Here is a 12356-nt window from a genome sequence, read left to right on the forward strand (position 1 = left end):
TATGTGTTGTGGCGAGTTTTTGTCCTAACACTTTAATAATGACCTCTTTGCCTCATGCATTAGGAAGCTATTGAAGAAGGTTTGTCGGTATCAGTGTATTTCGTTCCTGTATCTTCAAAGTGGTGTGTTTTTGTCTTGCTGATTAACTATGATTTGTTAAAAATAAAACAAACAAAAGAGCATGTTCTGTGATGTTTTCAGGAAGGTTCCTAGTTTCTTGAAGACACATGAAAAGAGTAAAGACAGAACAAAGTGAACAAGTGGAAAGCATTAAATCTCACCAGGTTTTTCCAACCATGAAACTAAATACAGAATACAAGCAAAGACAATTCACCAACTAAAAATGCCCTTATGAGGAGTTCTTCTGCGATATCCTCTGTATGAACTACAGTATATTAGTATTTGTCGACAAAAAGGAAAAAAACGTTCAGGTCACTTCAGAACAAATAAAAAAAAATAAGTACTTTGATTTTGTGTTTTATTTCCAATTTACAATAATTAAAACGTAACAAAAACAAGTCAAGATCATAATATAATTATTAAGCTATTATCAATAATAATACTATTATCAATAATAAACATGTACACAACCTCACATTAATGAGCCCTCTGTACTGGCTGAACCACTTTCACTGTAAATGTCTTCAAATGCTGCATTTGTGCCAAAGCAGCGGGTGCGTGTCAAGAGGGGCGCGTGGCAGGAAGTACGGACCAAAGATCAAATGTCACAGCAATGGGGGAGACTTCAGAAACCAACCCTCTCCCCACGTTGGTTTAATATGCCAATAGTAACAAGCTTGTAAACTAATTTGATGATCAGTGGAAAAATTTAGCACGAGGTAGCTTTAAATCATAAAACAAATAAGTAATTAACATTTGGAGTTCCAAATTGATTGTGTGAACAAGAAAGAGTCAAGCGGCAACATTTGGTAGGCAGATACTCAGAGAAATTATATATATATGTATACACGCATATACATATATATGTAATGTATATACATATATACAAATCACTACAAAAGGGGAATTTGTCAAAAATACAGACTTTTACAATAATAGCACCATTGATTTTTATTACAATGAAGAAGATAAACATTTTGATGAAAAGAAACTGCTATGAAGCAAGATATTCAGCTGTGATATTGTAGAGAAACATGAGCCAGACAGGGTTGAATAGGAAGATGTATGAGAAGGACTTGGTTCATACAGTTATTGAATGTATGGGGTGGGTACAAGTCGCATAAAAACTTCTGTCCAAAAACCTGGGACTCAAATCTTTACAATAAATAAATAACAGAAACATTTATTAGCTAACTCCCGGGTGTGTTCCCATATGACCTTTTCTTCTCATATGTCCTCTTTTCATAAATCAGTGTGTAAACTGGAGGGAGAAATGACAAGGGCTGGGTGTCCACGGAGTCGATGAATTTACTGAAGCAATGGTGTGAATCACACATGACATTTGCCGGTGCCATTCAGTGCAGATTTCCTACGGAGTTCATCATGAGAAAGCACTTTTTACTTAGAAAAAAGTCCCATTTTAAAAAGTGTCTTGATTTTTTTTCTCTCCCTCTTCCCTCCTTTAACTGAAGCATGCTCCTTTTTCACCTTTTATTCCCACTTTTTATCGGTTCTATCGCTCCTTTTTTACAAGAAGCAAACTGGCCCAACATCTACTCCAAACTCTTGGTCTGCTCCCCCAATATCCATGGGGGCAATGTCCACAAGTGGCAGTCGAGATGTTTTCTGCGACCTGTATTCGATCACTGTCTTGCCCCATTGTCCTGTGTGTTTCTGTAAAAAAAACAAAAAAAAACCACCACCATGTCACTGAGCTGTTTTTGAAACACCTTTTCCCAAAGTTTCACTCACCACAACACATTTTTCACATCAACTACTAGCCTACATACCAGATAAAACATGAGCATGTCTTAATGTCTTTCAAGTGCCATAAAACACATGTTTATTAACAAAGAACCTACTCTACAATAGTTAACTATGGAAGGAAATCATTTTTTTCAGTAGCCAGGCCAGTCGGACTGGTCCCTCTGTTTATTCTATTCACAAAGGACAGTAATTAATTCACTTCATATTTGGTAGTGGTAAGCTGCACCTATAGCCACAGCTGTCCCACAGTAGACTGACTGAAGAACAGCTGCCAATCTGCACCACCACACCCTCCGACCACTGTAAACCCAGGCCCAACCTGCTTAGCTTCAGCTCAGATGAGATTGATGGGACATTCACACTGTGTCCCACAACATTTGACTTGATTTTTCTACTTCCAATAAGATAACCAATCGTGTATTGAGCGCTAGCTTTAGGTTTCACATCAAATCAAATCAAATCAAATCATAGAGGTTGATAAAAATGAGGGCTTTGAAAACAAATGTTATTCTTACCGTACATCCGTCCTCCATCACACTGTACATGAAGCGGCTGTTGCCCTCGGCTCTGATCTCCACGTCGTTGGAGCCTTGTAGTAACACCGCCTTCTTCAAGTTACCTGTTGAGGCGTCCATGTAGGCCACACTGTTCTTACAGTGGTATGTGAGGTTCTGGGCTGCCTCAGTGGACAGAAGCCTCAAGAAGGTCATCTGAATGGCAGCCGTGTTTGGAGCCAGATTGTCATCTCCATAGCTGAACTGCATCAGAGGGAATCAGGAAAAAGGAAGTTACTAGCTCTTTCCAAACAGAGCAAAGACAAGCTTCAAGTAAAGTGTGTAATTTTGGCACAACTCACATGGAATCCACCGTTCATTGTCTCTCCAAACCAGATGTGTTTGCGCTCCTTGCTCTTGCTGGACCACCAGTTCTTGCGAGGAATCTTAGACGGTTTGGAGTGCACACAGGACTCTCCAGTCTCCATGTTGCAGAAGACCTTGATTGCATCAACTGTGCAACCTTGATTGGGATCGATCCAGTACTCACCTTGTAAGAAAAACAAGATTTTTCACATGGTTAAAAAAGAATCATATTTTTGTTATTCCTTGATTATAAAATAATCCAATCCACAGGCTATGGGTGGCTGTATTTTATCAGTCCCTGACAGGGTCACTCACCACTCTTCCAGTCAGGATGGCAGAGTTTCAGGTCTCGACATGTGCGGGCCGGGTTCTTTTTGGAACCCTCTGGGCTGCGAATGTTCTCAATCTGGTTGTTGAGGGATTTGAGAGTGGCGTCGACCTCAGCATCGTGTTGACGCAGGTTTCCTGCTGCTGCCTGGTCGGCCCTCATGTATCTGAGAGGATCAGGACCCTTGTCAGTCTGACCCAGACCGGCAAAAGCAGACATGTCAATGCCAGGGCCAGGGGGTCCGGGAGGGCCAGCGGGGCCAGGGTTTCCTGGAGGTCCCTGAAAAGCAACATATGTTATAGAACAATCTGTCGAAAGACGTTTTGTTTTAGAACAAACTAAAGAAGAAAGTTTTGTGGATGTCATCACTTTGATATAACAGTCACATCTCGGGCATGATTCCAGCCCACAGATAAAAAAGTGGCATGTACTGTATTTATGGAATATTTACAGCAGGACCGGAGTCTCCAGTGCGTCCACGTGGTCCAGGGGGTCCATTAGGTCCAGGGAGACCATATGCACCATCTTTTCCAGCTGGGCCAACAGGTCCTGGTGGTCCCTACAAAACATATGGAGAAATATATATCAAGGAGAATGCTGCGCAGGGACAAAAACAAACAAAAATGACAAATGAATACAGAGCCCACATTTGGACATTTGGATGCAGAACTTACTCTTTGTCCGGAAGGCCCAGAAGGTCCTGTGGCACCCTGGTCTCCAGCTTGACCCTAGAAAAACACAATGTATTCTAATGATGGGAAGGAAAAGCTTTGCAACTGCACGAAATGAGAAGGAGCAGCAAACACAGAGCTCACAGTCATTTAATAAAATTCAAGGAAAACTGTTTTATTTCCCTTTAGTTTGGGTTCTGCTCAACAGAGGAAATGTCTAGAATAAACTTCACTGCGTACTTAACAGAATGGACACATTAATTCTTACCGGAGGTCCAGGCAGACCCTGCAGACCAGTGAATCCTCTGTGTCCTTTCTGTCCTCTCTCTCCACCGTCTCCACCTTCACCCTTGTCACCACGAGGGCCTTGAGGTCCCTACAAACACATCAGCATAATCAAATACAGTACACTAGGGATCTCCAACCTGCTCCTTTAGCTATCTCGCCAAAGACTTTCCACATTCCCACATGCGCTTGATGATGATCACATTTTAGATGCATTTTCTTTTTGTTCTGAATATGATGAACACGTTTGAGTCCATATAGTAAAGTATAAGGACAAAACCCAAGTCATTTTCTTTGAAATATCATCTTGGCAACTCCTCTGAAGTTGCACTGTCACACACGTGTCTTTGAATTATTAGTACTGTAGCTCTCTGAGCTTTTATGCATAAAAGTAATTCGCCGGGTGAAAATGGTTTGCCAGACACCTGCCGTACACTATGCCAGTGTTTTTCAACCACTGTGCCGTGGCACACTAGTGTGCCGTGAGATATTGTCTGGTGTGCCTTGGGAAATTATCCGATCTCACCTAGTTGTTTTTTTTTTTAATCAAATGCATTATTATCCACAAACAATGTACCGTTTTCAGGTGTCGATGCCGTCTAGTGATCGGCAGAGTAACCATATTATACTCTTCCATATCAGGTAGTTAATTTCTTTGAGACAAGAGAATTAGTGATGTATTGAGGCATTGTGGCTAGTGAGACTATACGGCGTTCCTAGCCAAGACACTTTGATGAGAATATTTTCTGCTGGTGGTGCCTCGTGATTATTTAAATGAAAAAAATGTGCCTTGGCTCAACAAAGGTTGAAAAACACTGCACTATGCCCAGTGGCTGTATTTGTGTTGCATTTCAGATAATATCTCATTGTAAATACAATCAACAAAGCTTTAGGAGCTGTGTCTGATAATAAAATAGAGGAGAGCTTCAGGGCTTAACTTTCCATCAAAATATATATACATGCACCAAATCTGTCTCGCTTCTGAGAATCTCATACATTTTTGATCCTGCACTTGAGTGTCTGTAAAGATACTCACAGGCATTCCTCTTGCTCCAGCAGGCCCGGAAGGTCCAGCAGGTCCTTGCGCTCCCTAAGAACACAACAAAGTCAGATATTAAAACAACATAAGCAAAAAGACTTTCATTGTTCAGAGAATTCAACTAAATCAATTAAATCTGCACTTTTATAGAAGATAATTTGGTGACATAGAGACAGGAATCTTGTGGAAGGAAACGTTTGAGTGTTGACGCCAAGAAGCTACTGACATGTGGTATATCATGCACTTTAGACTAAAAGTAATAATTTATTTATAATGGTTAGCATACTTCATAGCTCAGACAGACAACAAGTGGTACTTACAGCCTCCCCTCTGTCTCCCTGTTTTCCAGTGGGACCAACTGGACCTGAAGCACCCAGGGCACCGGGAGCACCAGGAGCACCAGCCGGGCCAGTGTTGCCACGGTCACCCTACAAACATTTACTGCATATGTTATAGGATCTACATTTGAATAACAAGTATTAACAACAAAATACACGTCTAATTAATTTATACTTGAAAATATAAATGTAATAATTTACCTTAACTCCAGCAGAACCATCTCTACCAGGAGGCCCATCAGATCCCGGGTTGCCCTGCGAGATGGCACAACAATAATTTATGTTAACAGCTCCCTCTTCTTCTAAAGCAGATGTCCCACTGAATACTGATGGGCAGCATAATGAAGTCAGTTCAGCTGACACACAGTGCTGTGTTCACTGAGTAGAATATATGCATTACAAAACCGCACATCTCAATTAGCATGAGATTTACACAACTGTCATTCTTGAAAAGGAAATATTATTATAAGTTTAAGACATGAACAGAGATCAATGTGCTGCTGTGTCTGACCTCTCTGCCAGGTTCTCCAGCAGGTCCAGTTAGTCCAGGAGATCCGACCGGTCCAGGAGGTCCACGGTCTCCAGCTCCACCCGCGGCTCCCTGCTTTCCAGGCTCTCCCTATGAAGACAAGATAAAACACTTTCAATAATACAAGACATGATTCTGTACAATCGTTTCGATTAAGTGTGAGAGCAAAGACCTCAAAGCAGCACCTACCACAAGTTAAAACACTGAAAGACATTATTAATGTATGTATATAATGTATTTCATTTACATATTTCTTATTTATTTACTTTTTTCCCTTATTAGGGCAAGTGGTGTCACATCATTTATAAGCAAAAGCAACTCACAATAAACTGCCATACAATAAAATGTACATATTTAAGCAAAGGTTTGCTTAAACTCATCCAACATGGTTTCCTTTCTGGTCAATCAAAACAATAAGTGGCTCCTGTCAAAGCATTAGTTTCTCTGTAGTCTTTTCTCTCCTTTTAGGTTGTTCCCCTTTAGAAGTGTCATTACCTAATTTACTGCATTGATCAATTATATATCAGTTATGTTCGTCTGTTAGCCTGACTTCATCTTCATTATTCTGAGTATTAATTGAGAGAAGCCAGTTCCGTAAATTCTCTGTCAGCTGTAGCCTTAGTTCACTATCCGCTAATAAAGTCGGTGAAGCACCTTGTAAAGGTTTATTTTTAGAACGGAGCACATCAAAGATAGCACCTGATGTAATAACCAAACAAATTAAATACTCATCTAAAATCAATTAGCCCATGCTTCCTCTGCTCAGGTTTATTAGCAGTTTTAAAAACATCCTTTCAATTACTCTTAGCACACATTTATCCGTCAAATGATACTGAAAAAAATTAAATTACATCAGTGATTGTGTAGCATTGACATGTTTGTCACCAAAAGTGCACAGTCACAGGAGCATCTGACTGAGTTTTAATGCAAATGGGGGACTGAAATTGGGTGAACCAGGGGTCACCACACCCAATTATCAGTTTGGATTAGATGTAATGTCCATAAGTACAAGTTTAAGTAAACCATCTGTGGAGATTGAAATATTATTTATTATAAATGTGGTGGAGAAATCTAATATTTAATGTCCCAAATTGCTCACGTCCCTTTCTGCTAATACTAGACCCAAAGTACAGAACGAAAACAAAATAAAACCGCAAAACAACTGTATTTGAATTTTTTAGAACAAGGTCAGCTACGAAGCTCACTCGACTGGCATTGGAAAAGACCCAGTTTGAGACAAGCCAATTTTGGCATCAAAAATATCTTTTCCATCTCATGTGCCCTGATTAATAATGAATGGTAAGGACATGCCCAATGAGCCAGGCAGGAGGGCATGAGTCATTCAGGCTCAAATAGTATGACAGGAGTTGGGGAGCCTTTCTGTGTGCTTAGCTGTTACAGTAAATTATTTTAGTGTCATAACTTAATGCTTTCTGAAAGTTATAAACCAAAAATCAATCTGACATTTGGTAAAACATTTTGAAAACTCTGATAAAACTATGCTCACATTTGCCTGTTTTTATCTAATCACGTTCACTCACTACTGGCTGTGAAAGTGCAGCCTCATTATGCATAATTTAAGTATTGCAGCTTTCAAAATCGTACAATATGATATGGCAAAAACGTATCTTGACACATCACAAAAAGATTATCCCACCTTAATAATTAACACAGTATTGAAGTGATTGCAATGTTCACTACAACAGGCAAACATTGGACACTCACAGATGGCCCAGGCAGACCAGGGAAACCTCTCTCTCCACGTTGTCCGGGCAGACCAACAATACCACGCTGTCCAGCCAGTCCCTGAGGACCAGAGGGACCATCGGGGCCCTGGAAGAGGAAGAGCACAATGTGTTCGCAAATCAGTAATCACAAATGCTATTCCAATTATATTATATATTTTATCATAATACAGATGATGTATTTGACCAGGTAAAGTTGCTTTCATGTCATGGACAGTCATGTCAGTTCTCTCACCTGTGATTTTTCAAGTTTTAGAGAAACATATCAGCTCTGATACAATGTGACAGAAACAGGACATTCTGCCGCCTGTTCAGTGGTGCAACAGAAAAACACCCAACAACCTCCCTGACATTCACCAAGACTCAAACAATCAGCTCTGAAGGGATGATTTCTCATATTTGTGGCAGGACATGGCCATTGTGTTGTTTTGTTTGATGTATCAACTGCTGTGGTACATCATTTGATAGCACTGGTAATATATGTGTGTGTACAGTAGGCTGTCATCCCGGTGTCAGGGCTGCTCTGCAGTGATGGACACTGATGGAGACCGTGTTCGGCTGTGCCCTATAATTGCTGAAAGTGGCTCTTAGCCCTGACAGACCTACAGAACTGTCGATGCACAAATGACAAAACAAACACATTTAATGGTTTTATAGCTGGATCGTACACGTCTACGTTCACACCCCCACAGAGGCCAGGGCCGGCACCAGAGCGCCCCAGATTAGATTTTGGATCACAACTTTGTGTTAGGAGGTTATTGCATTACACAGACTGAATAAGATTTACAGGAGTGAGGTGATTTTAGGCCATTGTACCAGAGGCATTGTTTGACCGACAATGTAGCAGTATCAAACTACATTATAGGTATTTAAAATATATGCAAGAGATCTGCTGTGTCTAAAATCACAGAAACATAGTATTAGCAAAACATTATTACACTCAAACAAACAAACACAGTTGTTGGAGGTAAACAGTAAAGTTCTTGATAAATGGTAACTAAAACTACAGACAAAATTTATCTGCCTGAACAACAATAAATTAACAGATTGTTAATTTTCAAATGCAGTGAAGGTAACTGCATGATTACCTCACAAAACACACAAACAAATCCTATTGTCCTAGTTTTTTGACCAGTGGTTCTCAATGGGTGGGTCGGGTGCAGTGTTTTATGAGTTAGAATCAATGTTCTTATCTTGGTCACAATGTTACACCTATGGAGGACCACCGTTCTAGACTACATAATCACATTTTGTCCAGTTTGCCAGTAATTCTCCAAATTATAGTTGTGATACTTACAGGAGGCCCATCTTCTCCAGCATCACCCTTCTCTCCAGATGGACCAGCAGGACCACGGAGCCCGGCGTCTCCCTGACGACCTGGGGGACCCCCGTCTCCTCTCACTCCCTTTGGCCCGTCTTTACCAGGAGGGCCAGCGGGTCCCGCGGGGCCAGGGTTCCCCTAAAGCAACATAAGAAATACTGTTCAAGATACTGAAAGCTGAAAAGCTTAGAAAAGAAGTCTTGTTATTATTTTTGGTAAATGTGTAAAATGTCATTTATATTCACTCCAACAGAGACATTTGTAATTAGAAACGTGGCACAACAACAAAGAAGACTGCCATGAACAAACATTTCCATGTATAAATTAACTAGCTGTCGCTCTATGTGTCTGTCTACACCTGCGCTTTGATCATCAAACACTACATCAAGGCCGGTAATCTTAAAGGTGCCATCGTCTGAGTGGAGCTTACATTGGGGCCAGGAGGTCCAACACGTCCAGCAGCTCCAGGGAAACCAGTGGCACCCTGAAAGGCAAGGAAAAAACACACTGATGTTTGTTTTTCATTATTTAAAGACAGATTAGATGTGTTTACGGCTTTGTAAAAAAACAAAACTATACATTTACAAACTTACAGGAGGCCCTTGAGCACCGCGAGCTCCTTTAGGTCCAGTAACTCCAGTGGGACCCTTGAAGAGAATAGTAACTTCAGTGGCCAGAAATCATATACAATAACATGCAGGCAACACATTTTTGAATGAAACAAACTATGCATCAGGGTATTGTGTGCCACACTTACAGCAGGACCAGGGGCACCAGATGGTCCCTGGGGTCCAGGGGCACCAGCGTCGCCCTTCTGTCCTCCCTCTCCCTGTTCGCCCTTAATCCCAGGTTGACCATCTACACCCTAAGAGAAAACAATCATTTTATTAAAGCAAATGCGCCACCTAAGGAAACATCGACAAAAGTACCCTTCATTGTGTAGTCAGTATTAGTAATACAGTAGACAGTATTGCCAGCATGAAGTCATTCTTTTTATGTTACTTACAGGAGGTCCAGCAAATCCAGCAGGCCCATTAGGTCCAGTCTCACCTCTGTCTCCCTAGAAAAGACCAATCATGTCGATGAAAAGTCTTTCAGGACCGTAAATGTACAATGCCAGGCTTGATTATTGAGGAAAATACGTACAGGAGCACCGCGGGTACCAGGAGCTCCAGAAGGACCAGCGGGACCAGATTCACCCTGGTAGAGAGTGTGGGTTAATAATATAACACTACATAGATGTACTTTTCTGTGTGACATTGATTCTTTTGTCTCATGAATTGTGGTGCTTTTGTGCATCTGAATGTTTGTGATTTTCTTCACGTCTACGTTGACAATTTTTGCTGGACCTGAGTTTGCAAAACTACATGTTCAAAAAACAACAACTGTAGAGACCATCTTATCAAACTTTGGACCAAGCTGAACTGCGTTCTTTTTAGTGGACTAAGACACCGCGCTTTGTCTCAACAATGATCTGGACAGGGCCCGTTCGACCAGCTTTCCAGGGGCAGAGCAGATACGTCACAGGGAGATACCAAGCCAACTCAAAGCCTCTTCAGTCCTGCTTCAGAGAGAAAATTGCAGAGTCTCCATCCGCGACAGGTCCAACTGACTGGAGGACAGCTTCATTCACCAGTAACACAATCCTCTTTCTGTGTTTACTGGAGTTTTAAAAGGGTCTGAAGCTCACGCTGGTCTGAGTGTTATCACAGCATTAACTGCGCTCTCAGTCTGTCAGTACCTGCTTCAGTGCAAATCATATTGTGAAATCAAAAAGCCATTTCTGCTCTAAAAATACATGGGTATAAAATGGTCCAGCCTTACTACTAGCTAATTACAAGACAATTAGTGACTCTGCAGCAGTTGACAAAATATAGGTGAATGATGTTCATGTAAAACTGAGGTTGAAACTGAAACGGCTATGTCTTATACAGGTACATACCTTCTCACCATTGGGACCAGAGGGGCCATTAGGACCTATAGGACCTGTGAGACCCTATCAGAGCAAAAATAGGTTAGATAGTTTGTACACTAAAATGTGTGGGAAACTTAATAACATAGTTGTCAAAATACAATAATCACTTTAACAAACTAAAACCATTGGACTTTGGGTTATGTCTTAGACTTACTCTAGCACCGTCTTTACCAGCCGCACCCTCAGGTCCTTTCTCTCCCAAATCGCCCTGTGGAGGAGAGACATTAGCCACTGTTATGAACCTGACTGAAGCTGTGGCATACAGACATTTTGCACGCGGTGGAGTGATGCTCATCATGACTCACCCTGTCTCCCTTGGGTCCAGGAATGCCAGCTCCTCCTCTCTCTCCAGGCATGCCTTGCAGACCAGGAGGTCCCTGAGCTCCTGCGGCACCACCGGGTCCAATGGATCCCTATTTATAGAGAGCAAATAAATGAGGTACCATTAACATAACAGTGGGAAGCCGTTTGTCTGTACAGTTTCAATTCTCAGACTGGTACAAAAACAGTGAACAAAGTCTGTGACACCGACTCAAGCTGGTTTTGTTTTACTTTTGATTTCGTGAATATTGTCTTGGATAAAACGTTTTGATTTGCATAGCTTTTAATAGATGGGTAAGTTTCACCCAATTGATGATGCGTTCCTTACTTGACCTGCCTAAAAGAAGCTTTGGGATAGTTACATATTTTATAGACAAGCAGGCACATTAAAATACACTCTTATGATAATGTTACTAAGACAAAAAGGACGAAGGGCAAAATGGTGAGAAAACTGTATTGTAATGCGATTTGAAAAACATTCAAGTGCAGAGCATTTTCAAAAGCTGTGTGTAAAGCTGTTTCTTCATCTCTTAACCCCCACCTGAACCGAGCACATTTTCTCCAGTTTGGCTTTACCCAAGTCTAAAAGCCCCTTGAAAAAAGTGTCAAAATGAGACAAAACCGAGGATGAAAAGCCACAAAAATGCAACAATAAAGCCACAAAAGAGCAACAGAAGAGTAACAGAAAAGTGACAATAAAGAGACGAAAAAGTGACAAAAACGTGTGATGAAAACACAACAAAAATGTGGCAAAAAAATTTGACAAAGGTTTGGAGGTCTTAGCTTTCAAATGAGGCGTTACTCTGGCCTCTAAGCTGTAACATTTTAGATTTGGGTAAAGCTGAACTGGAGAAAATGCACTTGGCTAAGTCGGGGTTAGGAGGTCAACTGATGGTTCAATATGAGTCTCATTATCAGTGTATTTTCACAGGCAAAGTGGATTTGAAAACACATTTCTCCTTTTTTCCCTCTTTGTCTTGATGATTTTCACATGTTAATGTCTTGAGTTTGATTTTTAGAAACCTTTCCGATAGTAGTTGTGGATTGTCTTGTAAAT

At 41.0% G+C, this 12356-nt stretch overlaps 1 protein-coding gene across 1 annotated transcript in view; it reads right to left on the reverse strand.

The window, feature by feature from the left end:
• Nucleotides 1–1164: 1164 nt before the first annotated feature.
• col2a1b (collagen, type II, alpha 1b) overlaps nucleotides 1165–12356 on the reverse strand; it is a 36302-nt gene continuing 25110 nt past the window's right edge. The window contains exons 34-54 of the mRNA XM_079578930.1: nucleotides 11284–11391; nucleotides 11133–11186; nucleotides 10946–10999; nucleotides 10150–10203; nucleotides 10010–10063; nucleotides 9761–9868; nucleotides 9597–9650; nucleotides 9434–9487; nucleotides 8980–9141; nucleotides 7663–7770; nucleotides 5920–6027; nucleotides 5610–5663; nucleotides 5391–5498; nucleotides 5068–5121; nucleotides 4015–4122; nucleotides 3750–3803; nucleotides 3527–3634; nucleotides 3063–3354; nucleotides 2744–2931; nucleotides 2403–2645; nucleotides 1165–1794 (exon numbers count right to left, since the gene is read on the reverse strand). Coding sequence (XP_079435056.1) covers nucleotides 1648–1794; nucleotides 2403–2645; nucleotides 2744–2931; nucleotides 3063–3354; nucleotides 3527–3634; nucleotides 3750–3803; nucleotides 4015–4122; nucleotides 5068–5121; nucleotides 5391–5498; nucleotides 5610–5663; nucleotides 5920–6027; nucleotides 7663–7770; nucleotides 8980–9141; nucleotides 9434–9487; nucleotides 9597–9650; nucleotides 9761–9868; nucleotides 10010–10063; nucleotides 10150–10203; nucleotides 10946–10999; nucleotides 11133–11186; nucleotides 11284–11391 — 2274 coding nt within the window. The 3' untranslated portion in view covers nucleotides 1165–1647. The remainder of the gene's footprint in view (nucleotides 1795–2402; nucleotides 2646–2743; nucleotides 2932–3062; nucleotides 3355–3526; nucleotides 3635–3749; nucleotides 3804–4014; nucleotides 4123–5067; nucleotides 5122–5390; nucleotides 5499–5609; nucleotides 5664–5919; nucleotides 6028–7662; nucleotides 7771–8979; nucleotides 9142–9433; nucleotides 9488–9596; nucleotides 9651–9760; nucleotides 9869–10009; nucleotides 10064–10149; nucleotides 10204–10945; nucleotides 11000–11132; nucleotides 11187–11283; nucleotides 11392–12356) is intronic.

The sequence above is a fragment of the Gobius niger genome (genome assembly GCF_951799975.1).
Source record: "Gobius niger genome assembly, chromosome: 20".
NCBI classification, from domain to species: domain Eukaryota; kingdom Metazoa; phylum Chordata; class Actinopteri; order Gobiiformes; family Gobiidae; genus Gobius; species Gobius niger.